This window comes from Cicer arietinum, chromosome 1, assembly GCF_000331145.2.
Source record: "Cicer arietinum cultivar CDC Frontier isolate Library 1 chromosome 1, Cicar.CDCFrontier_v2.0, whole genome shotgun sequence".
NCBI classification, from domain to species: domain Eukaryota; kingdom Viridiplantae; phylum Streptophyta; class Magnoliopsida; order Fabales; family Fabaceae; genus Cicer; species Cicer arietinum.
This window is the reverse complement of record NC_021160.2, coordinates 50542151-50563236: the sequence shown is the minus strand read 5'-3', so window position 1 is coordinate 50563236 and position 21086 is coordinate 50542151. Positions and strand designations below refer to the sequence as shown.

Below are 21086 nucleotides of genomic sequence, written 5' to 3'. Positions count from 1 at the left end.
TATATATATATATATATATATATATATTATAAGATAAGTAAAATCAATTCTTTAAAAAAAAAATGTTCGATATTATTTTAATAAAAATTAATATAGAATAGTACTTTAAATGATACTCCATCCCTAATAAAATATAACTAAATTTGGCACATGTATGTTATAATAAAATAAAAGTAAAATAAATAATTGGCTTTTTTTTCCATCTATTTAATGATGGCATATTAAGACTATCCTTTTCAAAATAAAATGTCCATTTTGTATGTAATTACTCCCTCGTATCTGAATATAAAAAACAAAAAAAGTTTTTAAAGCATTGGATCCTAATAACTAACAACACATCACACATCACCATCCTAATAAGGTTGTAATAAAAATTTGGTAGATGTTTTTTGTTTTAATCGAATAAATGAATGAAACAGTCCTTCATGGTGGAGGGTCTTAATAAAGAAGGGAAGGAAAAAGATAAAGCTAAGCACAAAGCAAAGGGTTTTCTACTGTTTTGCCTTGTCCCCCCACCCAACAAACACATATCTTCAAATCATCTAAATATCTCTAATTAGGTTTCTATGCGGTCAAGCTCTTGCATTCATGCAATTGGGATAGCATGCATCTATTAATGACTTTTTTTAAAATATAATTTTTTATATGTTATAATTTAAATGATGAATTTTCATTCAACCAATATTAATCTTCTAATCATAGATAGTTTTTAAACATAGAGAATTTAAATCTATAAATATTTCTCTTACTTGTCTACCCTTAAAATATATAAACACAATAATTAAATATAAAATAATTTATATTTAAATATATTTACATAAAAATAAATTGAATAATATAAAAATTACGTTTATATTCAAAAATTATAAATCATAGTTTCGCGGTGAAATTAATTTTGTAAACAAAATCAACTATCCAATAAAAGTGAAACCAACTATAGACTAAGACAACACAATTTAAAATAGTGTATGATATAATTGTTCAAGGAATTTAGATGAGAGAAGATAAAATATTTACAAAAATGTATATTTAATTTAAATTTTAATATGACAGCGGAATAAAATATCTTATATAATTGTTTTTGTTTTTCCATCCATTTGTGATTATATAATATAATAATTGATATCATATTTTTCTCTTGAGAATTTGAGAAAATCTTAACCTTTTATAAATTATTTAAAATCAATACACCTTTAGTAACTTTAATGAGTGATTAAAAGACACTAAATTTGATGATTTACTACTCCATTATACAAACTCTCTCTCTCTCTCTCTGACACTACTCCAAGTACAAAAAGCAGTAACAAATAGATTTGATTTACTATGTTTTGGTAATACAGTTGTGTATGTTCTTCTCACTGACTACCTTGAAATGAGATTAGAATGATACTAGTTTGAATTTCTTGTTATTATTTGACACTCTCAAAATGTTCTCTCTCTGTTCATCCTTTTTTAGTGTCCCTCCAAACATGAATTCCTTTTTCATCATCATTTGATTTGACATCGTTTCCACATCATCTTTCTTTCTTAAATTCACTTCATTACAACACACTCTCCTTCATCTTTATCTTCCTTTCTTTTATATTCTCTATTTGGTTTGAAGAACCAACCACAAAACTGAAAATTTGTTCATGGAAATTGATCTGAATGATTCAGTAACTGAGATTGAGAAGAAGAAGAAGAAGACAAATAATGTATCTTGCAACGAGGGCTGTGACAAAAGTGTCTGTGTTTGCACTTTGTCTTCTTCTTCTTCTTCACCAACATGTTCAACATCTTCATGTTCCTCTTCAGCTATTGTTTCCTCTTCTTATGTTGAACTATGGCATGCTTGTGCTGGTACTCTAACTTCACTTCCAAACAAAGGGAATGTTGTTGTTTATTTCCCACAGGGTCATTTGGAACAACTTTCATCTTTCTCTCCTTTTTCTTCATTGGAGATGCCAACCTATGATCTTCATCCACAAATCTTTTGTAGGGTTGTCAATGTTCAATTACTTGTGAGCACTTAAATTTAGTTAACTTTACTCTTTCATTCAATTTTTATCTTCTTTATTTACATATAGTTGCACCATTTTTTATTGCATATTTTCATTTGTTTTGGTTTAATTGTTTTCTGAAAAATTTACATTAACAGGCTAATAAGGAGAATGATGAGGTTTACACACAGGTTACTTTGCTTCCTCAGGCAGAGGTTGGTTTTACTTATTTTGTTGAGTTATTTATTGAATTTTAAGGAAGGTCACCATTAGCTTGAAATGTTATACATGATGCAGCAATTGCTACTTTGCTCCTACCTCATAAGGTAAACCTTTAAATCCTGTGTTGTCACCAGTTAGCAGGGATGTTTTTGGATGGCAAAGAGGCTGAAGGGTTGGAAGAGCATGAAGAGGGAAATGGAAAACAATACCTACAAAGTCAGCCTCTCACATGTTTTGTAAGACACTCACTGCCTCTGATACAAGCACTCATGGAGGGTTTTCGGTTCCTCGTAGAGCTGCTGAAGACTGTTTTCCTCCTTTGGTATGATACCATCTTCTATTTTACACTAATATTGTCTATGTAGCACTGACATTTCATATTAAAATGGTGTCCGACACTGACACGTGATTACATTTGGTTAATAATATTGTTTTCAAATTATTATCGGTGTCGACGTGTGTGCTGTGTCAGGGTCATTGCTTCATAGGATATTATTTATTTTTCTGACATGAAATTATTGGAAAGTATTTTGAAGGTGGTGGTGAATTCTGTTTATTTTCACTTCAGGATTATAACCAGCAAAGACCCTCTCAAGAGCTTGTTGCAAAAGACCTGCATGGCATGGTGTGGAAATTTCGCCATATTTACAGAGGTAGATGAAACCGAAATACTGTGTTTGGTTTGGTTGGCTTCATATATTGACAAATGAATGAAACAGAAAGTCCATATTGTAATCTTTGTCAGGTCAGCCAAAGAGGCATCTTCTCACTACTGGCTGGAGTATTTTTGTTAGCCAAAAGAATCTTGTTTCTGGGGATGCAGTGCTCTTTCTAAGGTGTGTGTGTTTGTGTTGAACTGGAGCTTTTTGAATTGGCCTTAATCTGTATATAATAGATTTTTCATATGCCGTTCCTTCAATTAATTTCATGCTCTATCCATAAAGTGTCGGTTAAGTGGTAAAATTTTGACCTTGTAACCTCGTGAGTTCAAATCATTTTGGAGACAGTTGTAAAATGATCATTAGCATCACTTTAGTCGATTATAATTTCCCTTTTAAAGTAAGTCATGGTTGTATTCGGATACCGACTAGTGATTCTCTATACTAGTCTTTATGGTAGAGGAGTTTATCATGATAGTATCTTTCAGATACCTTAGTGCTCATGAATCTCTCTGTAGGGGTGAAAATGGAGAGTTAAGATTGGGAATCAGAAGAGCTGCTCGACCGAGAAATGGTCTTCCTGAATCAATTGTTGGAAACAAGAGTTGTTATCCTAGTTTCCTTTCTTCTGTGGCTAATGCTATCTCTGCAAAAAGCATGTTTCATGTTTTCTACAGTCCAAGGTACTAGATTAATGGATATATATTTTTCTTGATTTGCAAAATGTAGAAGTTCACACTCTAATTGTTAAATCTTTGATTTTCATTTGTGGTGGAAATTTTAGATGGAATATCAATTTGATGTATGCCAGTAAGATATTAAGGTGGCTTAGGCGAATAAAATAAATGAACATTCTATTTTAGTCTTACAGTCCATGATAGCTTACCTATGTGTTTATAATAAACTATTCACTACTAAGTTAGTTTGAGTTTGATGTAATACAGAGCAAGTAATGCTGATTTTGTTGTGCCATACCAAAAGTTCGTTAAAAGCATAAGGAATCCAGTGACCATAGGGACAAGATTCAAAATGAAATTTGAAATGGATGAATCTCCAGAAAGGTCAGCTACAACATTAGTTATAAATCTTTAGCCATTTCCTGCATTCCATAAACAGAAAAGAATCCGGTGACTAGGGAGTAATATGATATCTTTTTCATGTCTTGCAGGTATGGTGGTGGTATAGTGACTGGAATGAGTGATTTGGATCCCTATAAATGGCCCAAGTCAAAATGGCGATGCTTGATGGTACATTTTCTATTGTCTTTATACACAAATACTATGCAGTATGTTACAACATTGTTATACATTGAAGCATATGCTTTTTTGACATATTACATTGATAAATGAATGACCAAATGGTTATAACTTGGTCAATAAAAGCTAACTCTGGTATCCAACAGGTCAGATGGGATGAAGATATTGAGACTAAACATCAAGATAGAGTCTCTCCATGGGAGATTGATCCTTCTACTTCTCTCCCTCCGTTGAACATTCAATCTTCCCGAAGGCTGAAGAAACTGCGGACGGGTCTGCAAGCTGACTCACCCGGTCACCTTATCACTGGTATGAACCCAAATGCTGATATAACTAAATAGCTTTAATCACTTAACTTTATCTGTCCCAATCTTATCACTCTCTTTTCTTTATTTTATTTTTGGCTTCCGGATGGGAGTGGTGGCAGCAGACGACAGAGGGTTTATGGACTTTGACGAGTCTGTAAGATCACCCAAGGTCTTGCAAGGTCAAGAAAAAACAGGTTTTATGTCACTATATTATGGATGTGACACAATAACTAAGCAGAAAGAATTTGATATCAATTCTCTAAGCCACACTAATCAATTTGATATCAATTCACTAAGCCATACTAATCTTGTATCAACTGGAGCAAGAAAGATTACTTCTTCCGAGTTTACGAGACTCCGCCCTTCTAGTTATGCAGGCTTCACAGAAACTAACAGGTTTCCGAGGGTCTTGCAAGGTCAAGAAATATGTCCATTGAGTTCCCTGACAGGAAAGGTTGATCTAAACCTTAATGCTTGGGGTAAAACCAATGTCAGCTACACAAATTACAACTTGGATCAAACAACCAGACCTAACTTTCACTCGTTAGGACAACAAATTCTTCATAATGCCTATTTACCTTATGGTGATATACGCAAAGCTTGTCAAGGTAGCAGCATGTTGTGTTCCAGACCAACCAATTTCCAGCTAGAGAATCTCCCATTTAGTACTTCTTCAGCTCAGAAGATAGGTACCATGAGAAATGAAGTTGGACTGTCGAGTCTCACAATCCCGAATGAGAAGAATTTGCAGGACAATATTTCAGGTGCTACTTCTCTAGGGGAAAAAATGAGGATTTCAAATGATGAAAATTTCAAGGAGAAGAAGGTAAATGCTTGTAAACTATTTGGATTTTTCTTGTCCGGGGAAACCACATCGCAAAATCTACCAAACTCTGCTAAAAGAAGTTGCACAAAGGTGAGCGACAATAGCAACAGAGTTATACTGTGATATGCATTTTTCTCTTCCTTTGACAAATCAACCATATGTAATATACACTGAATGAAGGTTCACAAGCAAGGTAGCTTAGTTGGAAGAGCAATTGATCTCTCAAGATTGAGCAGCTACAATGATCTGATGAGTGAACTAGAGAGACTATTTGGCATGGAAGGTCTTCTAAGAGATCCTACTAAGGAATGGAGAGTCCTCTACACTGACAGTGAAAATGACATTATGGTTGTTGGGGATGACCCATGGCAGTGAGTATTATTCATCTTCTTAGCCTCATCATTTATATAAGGTTTAATTATTCATTTAGTCCATGCATATGTAGCAAACTTTGATTTTTAGTTAATGGTTTAACAGTTCATTTACATCATGTTCAACATATAAGTTAAACACACATTTGTTGAAACTAAAATCGAAGTTCACTAGATCCGCAGGAACTAAATAAATAACAAAATCTTTAACTAAAAAAGCTGCTTTTGTTTGCACCTATTTGCAAATGGTATATACACCATATGTTTCAGCCGTTAAATCAGTGAATTTTTTTCAATATATATCAAACTGATCACTATAGTTTATGCTGTACCGGTACACCAATTAAAAATGGCTGCACTTTAACTTAGATTGTCTGTCGTCACAATACCATGCATCCACCGGTCAATGTCAGCACTGTTGAATGAAGATAGGATGATTCATATTTTAATCATGAAAAATTAGATTTCAAAAATAACTCGGAATGTGAGTTGTTTGATCTTCATTCAATGGTTCTGACTAACTACCGTGTGATATTTCAAATTCTGGGAATACATTTACCACCTTAAGTGGCCACATATCAATATGGCCATCACTTTTCTGATCTCATATTGCTGAGACAGAACATGATACTTGTTCCATTGAATCCATTCTATCTTATGTAACATTATGGATGATATGATACATACAAAAACAAATACACTCTCCCTCTTGGCTGCAGTGAGTTCTGTGAAATGGTATCAAAAATTCATATTTATACACAAGAAGAAGTGGAGAAGATGACAATTGGGATGATGAATGATGATAACCAAAGCTGTTTGGAACAAACACCACTGATTATGGAAGCTTCAAAATCTTCCTCGGTGTGTCAACCAGATTGTTCTCCAACAGTAGTTAGAATCTAGTTGCTATGTTGGCACTGATTTTATGTAATATAAATCAGTACTATTTGCATATTTGTCGTATGATTGATTATTACTATCTTTGAGCTGTGTCAAAAAATTTGCTGTCTTGAAGTAGTTATAAGCCCAACAAGGGAAAAAAATCTTCAGGGCTAAGGGGGGAAAAAGTGTTTTACAGTGGCACCATAGTGATAAATCATGATTGCTTAAAGTTGAATTATTCCTAACGTGAAAAAAAGTGTTAGTCTTGTCAGCCAATAAAACCAAAGGATAGAGTAGCCCATGTAAATACAATTCAGATGTTATGAATTTGACATGTTTGGAATGCAGATTTGAATTTGCAATACTTTTTTTTTCTCTATATTTAGTGAAAATTTCGCAGCTATATTCTGTAGAATCAAAGTAGATTATAGTAATGAAAATGTCAATTTCTTTTTGAAAAATGATGATTACAACTCTAATAGATAGACTCTTGTCATGAATATTTTGTCATGAATATTTTTATTTAGAATCTTTAAAATTTAATTTTTCATGCAATTCAAATAAAATAATTTTGAAGGTTTGAATAAAAAATTTAATCAAAATTTGTTGATATATGAAGTATAATGTAAGTCTGTCAAAACATAAACGAAGTATATAGTGTGACATGTGACACAAGGATTTGAATAGGAAAACATTTTAGTATTCAACTTATTAAAATGAAATTTGTTATTTCAACAAGTTCTAGACGTAAGTTTTCAATCACATAAAGGGCTGTGAAGATTTAATTACAAAATTGTAAAGATTAATTTGAGACAATAAAATTTGATAATTGTTTTGGACTCGGAATTTCATAGTCCAAGTTCAATAAAAAAACTAGTCACTTCGAATCAACTCAATCCAATCAATAATAGCATGAAAACTTATAGAAATTAGAACATACTCTTCTTCACGAAAGGATCTGAAGTCGTCATCCACAACGATAACTCACTTATGTTTTCATTTTGAACCACTTGATGGCAATTCAATCGTGATTACGACTATCAAATGACAATTATCATTTCATGGTTAGAAGGACATGTGTCCCATATCAGAAGGTGATCTGAAAATCGTGAATTCTTTCTTTGATGGTCATAACATAAACCTTCTAGAAACTATATAAGAATCCAATATATAATGAGAACACTTGAAGTCATAAAAGTATATTGAAATTCTAACCCTAAAAATATTTTACCCTCTTACAAAAACTCACTTCATCGTCATAGTGTGTGCAAGTACACTACCTCTAGCGAGAAGCTAAGAACAATAGTCGTCATCTTCCTTAATTGTCGCATCACATTCTATCCCAGATCAATATAGAATAATAACTTTTTAAAAAGTTAACAGAATTTACATGTTAAAATGTTAAATTTAATTCAGATATATCATTTATTAATTCTTTTTTTTAAAAAGATGATAAATTTCCCCATAATTAACCCGCACAGCTGTAAGGTCTCAAGTTCGAATTCAAGACAAGACATTTAACTTACATTTTAACTTAACAATATCAACATTTATCAGTTTAAAAACATCATCTAGTGAATTATAACCAATACAAATTTAAATGTAATTAACCTTGATTATCAAACGGTAGTTTTTTTTACTCAAAATCTACATATAGTTGTTACACACAAAATTGTGTCTTAATAGTTAATGAATTATCCAATATCGATTTTGCATCCATTAGATTGTATATAGATCCGTCTCTCTTCACCGAAAACCAAATCCAACCCTGGTACCACATAAAAATTTGAAGTAAAAAGTTATGGAGACTAGTTAAAATAAAGTTTACAGATTGCTTGAATTAAAATAAGTGTTTTTATACAATATTTTGAAATATTAAATAGTTTACCAAAAGCATAAACTAATAACTAATAATGAATAAATCAACCAATACGCAATTCATTAAATTCGACTGCATTTCATTTAATCAACTTGAAGCTAATAGATTAACATCAATGGATCAATTTTGTGTCAAAGAAAGAGATATCGCATCAATTTCTCCTTTCTTTTCAACACATGAGCGCAGATAGATACTCGAATTTCCACCACATTGAGGCTCGAATATATATTACAACAATTTAACTAGCTGTTCGAGCTGTGTTCCAAAGAGCGATAACACGGCGAGCAATAATACAACAACGGAGGAAATGTTGATCCTCGTAAAATTTTGCTATCCAGGAAGCCACTCTAGTCCCTAAGTATGTTACAATATATTAGCAATCATATATATATTACAAAAGCGAGCAGCTACCTGGGTGGCGTAAATAATAAAAACTATCTTTGATTTTACTATTGAATTCGCTATCAGCAGCAGAGCCAAAATTGCCGATATAATTTTAATGGGGAACAAACACTCCACCATATCAGAGCGTTTGAACGATAAAATCCAAATGCCCATCGCAACAAAACCAGCACTATCATGTGTCATTAGAACAACTCTGAAAATATCAGAGTATATAACTGAGGACACTTGCAGCCAACATCTTTCTTTCCCATTAGGGAAATAACACCATACAGAAACGGGATTTTACTGGGGTAAAATTTTGCAGTGCTGCTCCAACAGAGACATTTCAGAACACAGCAACTTTCACTTCCTGAGGACCCAAAATGCTGCTCTAACTTTCTTCAGTTTCTAGGTACAAAATGCAGCAGTAAGGGCGTCTAAAGCTAATAGAGGTGTAATACCTTCTACTCCGAATCTGAATCAATAGAAAGATACAAGCGAGGCCTTACTGAACGTTTTTGGCGGGGAAATGAGAAAGGGCCATCTGATCTTTTCCTACTTGCTTTGTCAGATCTGGCATCATTCATACCAAGAAGCAAAGAAGCTGCATGAGGAAAAATTAAATCCAGAACGTTAGAGAAGGAAAAAAAAACAAATGGCGTTTAAAGTCACTTAAATTAGAACATGAATATGGTCAGAATACACATGTTGTAAAATACATTCACATATTTTTCTGTAATTAGGAGCTAATAGAAGAACAAACCACGAGGAAGGAGATGGACCGAGAAAAACGCACGTTCACAATACAGCTAACCTCACCTTTGGGGTAGAGATTAGGCTCCACGTTTTCAAGGTGCACAAACTATTAACGTCCTACAGAGGCAAACAAATTATAGCCATTTGGACATTTTATGACAGATCCCTATAAGATTTAATCAGTTCATCCTTCATTTTTCCCACCTCCCCCTATCGTTAAAATATTTGCTCATGTAAACAAGCAAATACTTAACCCTAGCAAGCAAAAAACAGCATGCTGTTTTTACACAAAGAAACTAGCCAATAGCAAAGCGAGCAAAAGGATACAAATACAATCTGTATTAACAGTCGTTCTAAGAAAACCAATTTGATATTCATTATATTAATCTGGAAAACAATCTCCTAGTTAATGGGGATATTTTCAATCATCATGAAGTATATCTAGAGTTTAGTAAAGCACCATTTCCTTTCATGCGAGTGTTTTCAACTAATGAATGAAATTAGACAATGATACGGTGCAGAAATTTAACAGAATTACGCAGAGCATTTTCCCTAGTCCACAATCACCGTCTCACAATAGCCAAGCATCTATGCAAAGTTGAAACAAACTAAGTTAAGGATTAGAACATTTAACACCAGTTCCAAATCCTCCTTCATAGCAAGCATAAAATAACTTGATATGGAGCTTAGAAAAATCCTAGTGATCACCCATGTAAAAGAATTAAGGAGTATAAAGTCTTTCGATCACAAAGGCCTAATAACATGTTCATTTAAGAAATAGTAAAAGGCAGAAAAACAGGGATAGAGCAAACAGTTGTGTTTGAAACGAAAATATATTTCATTTTAAGAATTCCTGCGAATGCTAGCAACACACTCTCTTAACACACTTTCCAACACACCCTCTTTGATTGGTTAAAATTCACATGTCCCACCAAATTATTTGGGTCCCATGTGAATTTGGTTGGACCCCATGTAAATTTTAATCAATCAAAGAGAGTGTTGGAAAGTGTGTGTTAGAGAGTGCGTTGTTGGCAATATTCATAATATTTGGTTTCATAGAATAGGTAATTGGCGACTTCTGAATTTGAAAATGGGGGGAGGATACTAACCTCCATATGTGTGTGCTTGAAAATTTTAAAATACTACGAGTGATAGTTCTAGAATCCTAATATGTTATGGGGGTAAGTTAACAACTTGCGTTCACCAGGTAGCATTACTCTAGTTGATTGCCACTGCCACATAATGAAATTTACAGGAATAACTTGCACCAAAAAGAAAATGAGATCTCTGATTCAGAAAGTAACAAACCAGTATCAGTTAAAGAATCTGGGGCATCTTCTCTGGATGTAATTTGTGGTCTGGAATTCAAACCATTTGGTGTGGAACCATCCCCATTACTGCCACCAGCCCCATCCCCAAGCCTAAGAGAGATCCAATCCTCTGTACAGACACCATTTGACACATCTGTGTGATCTCTTAATTCATGCTGCACAGATGAAACCGCTGGTCTAGTAGGGAGAAAAATCTGAAGCGAGGGATCCTCTCCACCAAATGCCAATGGATTGTCAACCAAGCCACCATTTAAATCAGTGTCAGACCGATCAATGGATGCATTTGGTATTAGAGCACTAGATCCCAGAGCAGTGTCTGGAGCCAACGTATAGCTATTCAGTGATGAGGAACAATTAATATCACCATGGACCAATGCATCAGACACATCCACATCAGAACTGAATAGTTGAAATCCCGAGCTTGCTTGTGTTCCAGAATGCATCGGCCAGAGGGAGGGAATCCCAAAATCGTCTTCACTGGGATTATTAAAACCTCCTAAGCATGGATTTCCACCAACATTATGATCTTCTGCATATGGATCGATAATTCCAGGTGGAGGAGGCACTGAGTAAACATCAACTGCATCACCAGTTTGATTATGTTCGCAACCAATTGGTGGAGACACTAATATATCATCATCATCAGAATCACTAAGAACAATAACTTCTGCATTACTCATTGGAGCAGAAGTGTTAGGAACAGTATATCCATAATTTGACTCAACATTTGCATGACACACAGAATCCGTCTCAACCCCATTGGTAGTAGAATAATCCATTTGCCCACCACCATCCTGATTTACGCTTGGATCATCACCATCCAATCCACTTCCAGTGCCACTGCTGCTCATTTGAATAACCACATGTTCATGATTTCCAAAATTCGCATTCAATCTATTATCAGAAGAGGTGTTTGTGTCCTTGGGTTTGCTGACTTCCCAAACTCCATTACAATTCTTCCTAATGCCAAGTCTTAAGCCAGTAGGACTGTCTGGAACGCCTTCCAGTTTGACCTTCAAAGTCTCCACTTTCTTGTCTTCTCCACTTGTAGAAACAGAGAGGGATCCATCAGGGCAGTGCCATTGAGCAAGATCCCCTAACTCACGATATTCACTTTCATTTTTAGCCTTGACGCGCCAATAACCATCAGGCTTCACTTCCACCTCTGTAAACTCTTCTCCACAATTTTTCATCTGTGCCAGAAAGCCAATTTCAATAATAAATAGAGACCCAAACACAAGTGAAAATGAAGGTCAAAGAGACGAAAAATAACTACCATAGAAGTGATACGATTGAAATAAGGATCAATAATGATATTCTCCAATGCATAGTTTCTGAGACATATGGGGCATTGCCACTGCAGAAACAATTAATGCCTCATTTAACACTTTCAAAAAATCAAAAAGAAAAAATAAAGGAATAAGATGAATCATGTAAAGCTGAGGATCTTACCTTTCTTGAACGTTGGTTCATTTCCACAAAAACTTCAAGATCAAAACAACCCATGTGAACACACGGTTTAAATCTTCCTGCTATCTTCATTCTTGACCCACTCATCTACAAAATTTCACGTGTATTTAATTTACAAAGCTTTGAGGACTGGTTTGTAAAACTTTCTGAATTACTAAAAGAATCCATTACATAAAAGCCTTACTGGACAACGAAGGTTGATGCTAAAAGTATCCGAAACCACTTCTAGATCACTGTCACTACCAGCTTCATCAGCTGAATTTCCACCCCCAGCACGAAAACAGACACGTGCAAGAGCATCTTCAAAATGCTCACCATCGGACTCTTTTGGAATCAAGCTCAGGATCTAGATACCAGAGGTTAAATTATTTCATTTTATGGCACTGATGGAAGAAATTTTAAGTTCATTCAAAATATAGACGTTTTAAAAACTCAAGATTTGTTGAGTTCAATATACCAGCAAAACACATTTAAACAATATAGACCAAAAGGAACTAGGGACAAACAAAATTAAACATATAAAAATGCTAGGTAAAAAATAATAATAGTGTACAATATTATATTGGTTTATTTAAAAATGCCAAAACTTATAAAAATAACTTTAGTATGACCAAAATGCAGTTTGATAAAAAGATGCCAAAATAAAATCAAGAGAACTGAAATTAAAATAGTCAACAAATCCCCCTCCCCGAAGAATAAGTCACAACAACAATAAAGCATGGGGCCTTAAAAAAAGTCTGGAATGGGCCAGACGAGATGACACAATTAATTAATGAATAAATTCAAAAATCACAAGATAGATTCACAACTCAGCACGGATAGAGCATAACAAGTTCAAAATCGATAAACAAATTAACAAATCAAAGTTTTGAAGTGACCAAATATTGAAAAAAGATGGGACTGAGTTCCCTCATTGGAGTTGGATTTAGCTTGGTAGAGCAAGGTCTCAACTCATCAAAGTTAAGTCTATTCCCCTCGTTGGCATCTTGGGTTTATTGCAAAAACATGCAACAATGGGGTTGTTCAAGTTTTTTGGTTCTTGATTTCATTGATATTGTGAGCTATGGGGTTGAAGCCATGGTTCTCAAAACACATGTTACTCAAATTGAGATAGAAGGAGAATCACACAAGCATTCTTTGTTATATCAAATTTCGCACGAATCAGCCTCAGATGTCAGAAACTTCAGGCTGATATCACACAGATTGTCAACATAAAACTTGACTATTCCGGTAAGCACATCAAACTTGACTATTCCGGTAAGCACATCAAACTTGACTATTCCGGTAAGCCTGGATTAAATAAACCAACAGACATTCAAGTTGTTGTAGTTAAAAATTAAGAAAGACTGCAGTGTACCTGTTGCAAGCTGCGCCTTTTAACAATGCGAACTCCTAAACAGAAAATGCGAGTGTCGCACCCCGTTAAGGAAATCTTATTAATTCCTTCTTTTGCGTATGGTGTGATCTATCAAAAGAGAAAGAAAATAAGAAATTGCATGAAACCAATATAGAAAAAATTTAATATAATACTGCTAATATGATTAGACTAAAAATAGCACCGCTTCATAAATATCTACTTTTAAAATACACAGTAAATAAGACAACTGCAGAAAACACTGAATATTATAATCATTAATGGCAATAAACTCACAATTGGACCATCGTCGCGGCCATTAGCCCCAAGCAATTGTGAACCAGGTCTATTAATTGCACGAACAGGAAAACCTATATGATCATAATCAAATAGAACAAACATTCAATACAAACACAAAATTCTTGAATTCCAAAAAATAATTGATATTTTACATGAAAATTATGAGCTTTTAATTACACAATAATAATAATAATAATAATAATAATAATAATAATAATAATAATAATAATAATAATATTCAAACAAAACAAAATCTACAACAGGAATAACATACCATTGACTAGTAGGTCTGCATATTGTGGCCATTGCATCCTAAATGAAACTTTGTCGTTCAGAAGCATGCACCATGCCTACATATGATATCATTTGGCAAACATCAACAAACTGCTTTAATAGATTAGTAGAAGGTTATGTGTCATTACTTACACTGAGAAACTAAACCAACCTGAATATCAAATTCCGATTTTAATACTAATTCCTTGGTTGTTCTTGTAAATTGAAATGTTTTCTCAACACTCTGCATAGGGTTGGTTCTGAACCATTCAAACAGAAATATGGTCAATTCTTCTCTAAGTAGAAAGCCACTTCAGAAAATAGGTTTGCGCCCTTCTTGAAAAAATGATCATTATGTTGATTTCTATAGTAAAATAATGTGTAGCCTAAAATACCCATGCTAATAGAGTGGTTGAAAGTAGTAGTAAACAAGACACATGTGTCATATATGTTTGTGTCAAATCTGAAAATATTTAAGAAAACCTTTCAGACAAGAAAAGAAAGACTCAGAAAGAGGAGCGAAAGGGTTCTACTTTTTAGGGGATAATTGTGTTCATACCTGAGAGTATTTTCACGTCAGAGAAACAAATTCAACAGTCAGACAATTTTAATTTACACAGCATAAATATGAAACAACACACATTACCATCCCTTTAAATGGCACAAAATCCTAAATGTAGAATGTATATGGAAAGTAACCAAGAGATATATACAACGACTAAAGTATGTGTATCTGCATCCACTATTGGAATTAAACATCTCTCCTTCACCCGATCATCACTTCCACTTACCGCCATAAATAAAAAGGATAGTGGTCAAGCCTAAATGAACACGTCAGGCTATACCAATTAAGTTCAAGCTTAAGCAACAAAATATCTCATAGTGACATATAAGATATGAAGAACATGCCAGTCTCTAACATTTAAGTTCAAGCCTAAGCAACAAAATATCTCCCAGTGGCATATAAGATACGACACTAACAAGAAAACATCTTGCTCAGACAAATGAACACAATTACACAACTATATCCAGCTTCAATAAAATCAACACATGGTACTCACCCATCAGTTGGAATATTAGTTGTAGTCAACTTCACCGGAAGTAAAAGGTGTTGCATTGAAACAGAAAACCTGTAATAAAGAGACAAGCATGTGGACTAAAGAAAATGAAAAATAATAAATGAGTAGGAAACTTCTTTCAATAAAAAGAAAATAAAATAAGACTAAAAAACCATCTAATGCAACAAAACATAGTTAGCATATATCAGGAAAACATAATCACATACACGAGAGAAAAATTAATAAAAATATTCAACGCCTCTCACAGAGAACCATATTTACTAATTTGAATCTCTGGTTGTAACTTACACCAAGTGTGTTGGGGTGAGCATTTGTTTAATGTACTTCTGAATGAACTTGAATTTTAAATTTAGTTTCAAGTGAAGTGATCTACTTTATGATGTTTTTACTCTAAAAAAATTTTGGTGCAAAACTTGGGGTGACAGTTTTAACCTTAGTAAATACTACTTTTAACATTTCTAGTGAAACCAATTTTGCCTAACAAATTAACAACAACCAAGCATTTGTATTTTTACTAAAATCTGGTGTGACAAGAGGCAAAATCAACTCTTAAACTCTTCATTCATGAAACCAAACACATACTAAGATATAACAATGCTATTTAACAAATCACTGCATAAAAAATATCAGCACATTTGATTGTATTTTCTCTGAAGATACATTTTTATTAAAAGGTGTTTGAAAATAAAAATTATAAAATGTTTTTTTTTAAACAAAAAAGAAAGAATCGTAAACAAAAGCTGACTTCGCTCATAAGTTGGAAATAATAGCATCTAAAAAAACGTTGTGTGGTGGAATCAATTACTTTTTAAATTTTAAACAAATAATATAATAGGTCACAAATGTAAAATCACAACGGAATTTTGTCAACCAACACAAGCCCTTGACAAGACAGAAACACAAATGGCTCTGGCAGTGAACATATCAAATTCAACACAAGACTATGAAGAAAAAACTTTCAAACAATTGATTCACACCCCATATAAGCTGAAATAACAAGGGAACATGACATACGGGTCTGCACGACTGAGACGGCATATTTCACAATAGAATTTATCTGGAATTGGCGGGATTCCTTCAATGTCAACGGGTTTATCCGGAATAATAACACAGTTGATATGCTGCGACACAGGGCATCTTGTATCTTCACACTGTAAAGAATGCCATAGTTATCAAATATAAGCAGCCAGTGAAGTTCTTAATGAAAATTGCATGTCATCAAGGAAATAATCATTGAAATCATGAGAATGTAAGGAAGCATATAAGTTTATAAACCATGAGGATAGAAGAAATATACTGAATAATACACCTTGATCAATAGATCTGTTTCCAATGAACTTCCACAGAGACAGCGAACCATTGTATCTGATTGAAAGGAGTCATCAATTTCACCTTTAATTTTCACATTACTGCTGTCTGAGCCACCCTGCCCCTTTGATGCTAAATCAGTGGACCCAGATACCTGTAATTTTCTGGGGAAAAAGAAAACACAAAACATCATGAAGGAAAAACTATAAAATGAGGGCATTGTGGCATACATATATATATTTAGTATCGTCAACTTATAGCAAACCTAAAAACAGATCACCAAATCATGAGTCAACAATGAACTTATGAACAAATAAATCGGCCATATGTTTCATCAACAGTGCTGTCATCAATCGTAAGCATGACAAAACTAGACGAAGAAAATGTCGTCAACAGTGTTGTCTCTGAAACTGACCTATATGTTTCATCCACTAATTTTACCACTTGTTCTTTTTCAACAGCGTTCTTCTTAGCCCGTACTTTGGGAACTGGGAAAAAAGTAACAAGTTGCTTAGTTCACAGGAGAACAGGGAGGAACATAAGAAACTCAACTTCACATATTAAAATCACAAAATTAAATTAGAAGCATAAAAGCTAAATATTCCAAATTTCGTATTCCATAAATTCTGCCATCATAGAAGTTGCCACTACTCCTAGACCAGTGTTTTGAAAGTTAAAACTACCGGGTCCGCCACGCATTTCTGCCATGGTGCCACCACTGCTGCTATTTAACAACACGGATCTTTATTTCCATGTGGCTGCATATAACAAAACATACGGACAAAAGAGCATGGGGCATGCAGCAGCCAACAAGATGGGACACATTTAAAATTGAAACCTTAAATTTTACATATATTTTTTTTTAAAGAAAAATATGAAATATATAACAAAAACAAGAGATACTCTAATACTCTAACCCATATACAAATAACAAACCCTAATACAGTTTGTCTTTTTTCATTTAGGGTGTTTCTTATTTTAAGTTTTTAACTAAGAAGGTCTGCCATTAAGTGTGTGAAAATGAACACATTCATTGCATTCCCTAGAATTTCCATCTAACTTGAACTAAAGAAAATCAATACACATGCTACAATTTACAACTTCCAGTGATATATTCATAGAGAAATAAAGCATTTACAACATGTGTGTTTATGAATTCAAATAGTACATGTACTACCCATATATCATCTAAAACTTTCAATATATAAGCTTTCGGTTTTTCACACTAATCAAATAGAAACAAGAGCTACAAAATACAAGATAGAATGAAATGAGTGTTTAAGGTAGAGTCATGTATGTATCTGTCATATGAGATAATATAATCATAGTATCATACCTTGTTCATCTGAGAGAATAGATAATATCCTATCAACAAGATCCTACAAAAAATGGAGCATTGGCATCATTAAATCATCCTAAAACTCCATAGAAAAGAAAGCATGCCGTGCAATTAAGCAAATAATAAAATTAATAATGTATAGGCTAAACCCCATAATTATATTAATAATGTATAGGCTAAACCCCATAATTATAACAGTCGTAAAAGTCCATTACTCGGATTGACAATATCAATATTCTGCAAGAGTTAAAATTCGAAACTTGTATTGTTGTTTGCATGTAATCAAGTGTGCAAAGTGGTATTAATAAATAACGTAAAAAAATACCACGTACTCAGGCGATAAACACCATTCAACCATGCCAAAACCATCCCTCAAGTTTCAAAGAAACATATTGACATTGAAGATGAATGATCAGTAATATTTATTATCTCACCTGCTTCTTTCCCTGCTTTGAAAGCCCTAACTGAGTAAGCACATCTTTGAGATCTTTTACACGGAAAAATGTCAATTTTTCCTACATGAAAAGTCACTAGATCAGTAAAGTAGGATACCATACCATCAGGTTAATATATATCATAGCATAAAATCCCAAAAAGCAAAAAGAAAACAAAGTTTCACAACATGTAAACCAAACAAAATAAAAACCGAAAGTCCAACCAAAGAACTATCATATTGCCAATTACGACCAATATAAAAAACTGCATTAGCACATTAACAATGAGAAACTAAATTAACACAACTCATAAGAAATAGGTCAAACAAAGAATCCATCAAGTTAGGCACCACACTCAAACAAGAAACCAAAAAAAAAAAACCTTTTTTCCCCAATCCCCAACAGCAGTTTACAAAAGTAATCTGCACTAAGTGGATGCGATTGCTCAATGCCATCAAAAAAAGATCATTTAACAAACATTTCAGATTGATCATCACTTCATTTACAATAAATTTATAAAAAAAAATTATAAAAAAAAAAAAGGTAATCACGAAAACAGTGTTGATCATAAAATTGAATAGCATACCTTACAACTAGAAACCAAATCCATTGTGTACAGAATCTTCAGCAATAACAAACAGCTCTAAGCATACTGCCACAACCAGTAACCGATCTATTCAAATCAAATCAGACGAAGCAAAAACTTAAACAATCAGTGAAATTTTCAACCTAGTTTAAAATTGAAAACAACAACAACAAAAATCACCAAAAATAAATGTAGAAGTAGAATTTCAATTCTTAACTAAGTAGATGCTATCAATGGTCAATGAAATGGAAAATTAACCGCAAATGATAGAAAACAATTGTAACATGAAATGGAAAAAGATGAGTGAGGATTAGGGTTTGGTTTGGTTTGGGAGCTTACTTAAGCCGAGTCGGCACTCGTCTCTGTTATCGTTCGTTCACTAATGAGCGTTTCTTATTGACTCAAAAACCAAAACTCAACTTCAACAACGGACCTATCGCCGATTTATCCAATCCAGTTTTATAACGGTAACATGTCCGGGTTTTTTTTCAGTGCTTTCGTGTCTAAGTTTGATGTCTATGGAACACATATACCTTTTTTCTTTTTTCTTTTGTTTTTGGAGAGCACTCTTTTTGTTTGGGATTTTTGTTTATTCTAATTAGGGTATTTGACCTTATTGGGAGGTATTTTTGATATCTTCACATGTTTTGATCTTTTTTATGGTTTATGAGACTAATTTTGGACTTGGTGTTTGTAAAAGAGAGTTGTTATTCTGGTTTTCAAAGTATCGCAGACTAAACTATTTTCACTGGTTATTGTGTCTATATATGAACATGTATTCATATTTAAAAAGGTATCTCTTGCAAGGTTTAATTGCAAGGATAGTCATGTCTTTTAGGTTATCATGAATATGTTGTTTTTACGATCGGAATGTGAGTGGTACTGTTAAAAATCATTAGACGCAACCATAAATGTGTTATCAAGACTTGTTAACTGATGATGGCGATTGCATAGATTCTAAAATTGGTAGATTTACTATATATATAATCATTCGATTAGCGCTAAAATTCAACAACAACAAAATCGTAAAGGTAGAAAAAGATGAAACAAAATAGAAAATTTGAATGATAAATAAAATAAATGCTTAATTTCAATTTTAGTCTTCCTATTTTTACTGATTCACAAAATTGATCCTTATTTTAAAATTCGATAATTTTGGTCTCTCTCTCATATTTTTTAACTAAAAAATGACAATTTAACATATTTTTAATGACGTACAGGGACAGATCTTGATAGGGACAAAGGGGCCACGACCACCTGGAATATATATATATATATATATATATATATAGGTAAAATGACCAAAATGTCCTTATTAAAATTAAGAAATTACAATAATACCTTAAACCTAAATCAGTATCCTTTATCTTCCTCTCTTTCAGTCTTCCTCTCTTTCTCTCCCTCTTGCTTCCAGAAACACGAACGATTACACGAACCTGCTCCTCGCATCGTTTAGTCGTTCCGCCTCTGCCTCGCCTCACTGCCTTGGGCGTTCGTCAAAACTCAAAGTTCGGATTTCAATTTTTGTATTTATGTTTATCATTATAATTGATGTTTGGAGTTGGGAGTTTTGTTTTGGAGTTTTGCTTGTTTGGAATTTTGTTTTGGGGTTTTGTTTGTTTGGAGTTTTTGTTTGTTTCAAATTAGATGTTAGTGCTGATTTTTGTTTGGAGTTTTTTTGTTGCATATAAGGTGTTTGATTTTTGTTTCCATTTAATTTTCACTGAAAAGATGTTTTATGTTTTCTGAATTGGTTGATTTAGAGAAGTTTGTGAGAATGAAGAAGAGTAAAAGAATTGATAATTTTTCCAAGAGGAAAATTTGTGAGAGTGAAAGAAAATGAGAATCATCTTTCCAATGTTCCTAGAGTTTTCGAAAATGACTTTAAGAAATGTTTAGAACGTGATTCCGGAAAGCACACTCAAATTTGGCAATATCCACCAAATAAATTGGATGCAATACGAAGAGCTTATTTAAAATTTGGTCCTTATCAAATAAATTTAGAAGAATATCATTTATCTGGCAACGAGATTCATCCAAGACAGTTTCAATATGTTTGGTTTAACATTTTTTTTCATGGCTAGAATATT

The 21086-nt window shown here is 33.3% G+C and overlaps 2 protein-coding genes across 5 annotated transcripts; one reads left to right on the top strand and one right to left on the bottom strand.

Annotated features, from left to right (window-relative positions):
• The first annotated feature begins 1273 nt into the window (after positions 1-1273).
• ARF5 (auxin response factor 5) lies at positions 1274-6867 on the top strand. The gene is given in 13 exon segments (XM_073366443.1): positions 1274-2000; positions 2138-2194; positions 2336-2407; positions 2410-2523; positions 2770-2854; positions 2947-3037; positions 3379-3543; positions 3805-3921; positions 4029-4107; positions 4263-4425; positions 4544-5340; positions 5431-5621; positions 6341-6867. Coding segments are annotated over 13 exon segments (2484 nt in total). The 5' UTR covers positions 1274-1631; the 3' UTR covers positions 6525-6867.
• A 1573-nt stretch (positions 6868-8440) lies between these two features.
• On the bottom strand, positions 8441-19530 carry LOC101493248 (E3 SUMO-protein ligase SIZ1-like). 4 transcript variants are annotated; one of them, XM_073366434.1, is made up of 18 exons: positions 19336-19529; positions 18997-19083; positions 18411-18491; positions 17974-18016; positions 17053-17125; positions 16627-16801; positions 16344-16480; positions 15312-15380; positions 14423-14510; positions 14252-14327; positions 13975-14048; positions 13681-13788; positions 12508-12669; positions 12306-12410; positions 12130-12210; positions 10831-12046; positions 9276-9370; positions 8441-9174 (listed from the first exon to the last, which is right to left on the bottom strand). In XM_073366434.1, the coding sequence occupies exons 2-18, from the start codon at positions 19018-19020 to the stop codon at positions 9130-9132; spliced, it is 2652 nt and encodes an 883-aa protein (XP_073222535.1). In that variant the 5' UTR covers positions 19021-19083; positions 19336-19529; the 3' UTR covers positions 8441-9129. The 4 variants fall into 4 exon arrangements, with proteins under 4 accessions (XP_073222535.1, XP_073222532.1, XP_073222538.1 ...); XM_073366431.1 differs by having other exon boundaries at positions 8441-9370; positions 19214-19528; XM_073366437.1 differs by having other exon boundaries at positions 8441-9370; positions 16639-16801; positions 19336-19523.
• Between the last annotated feature and the right edge of the window lie 1556 nt (positions 19531-21086).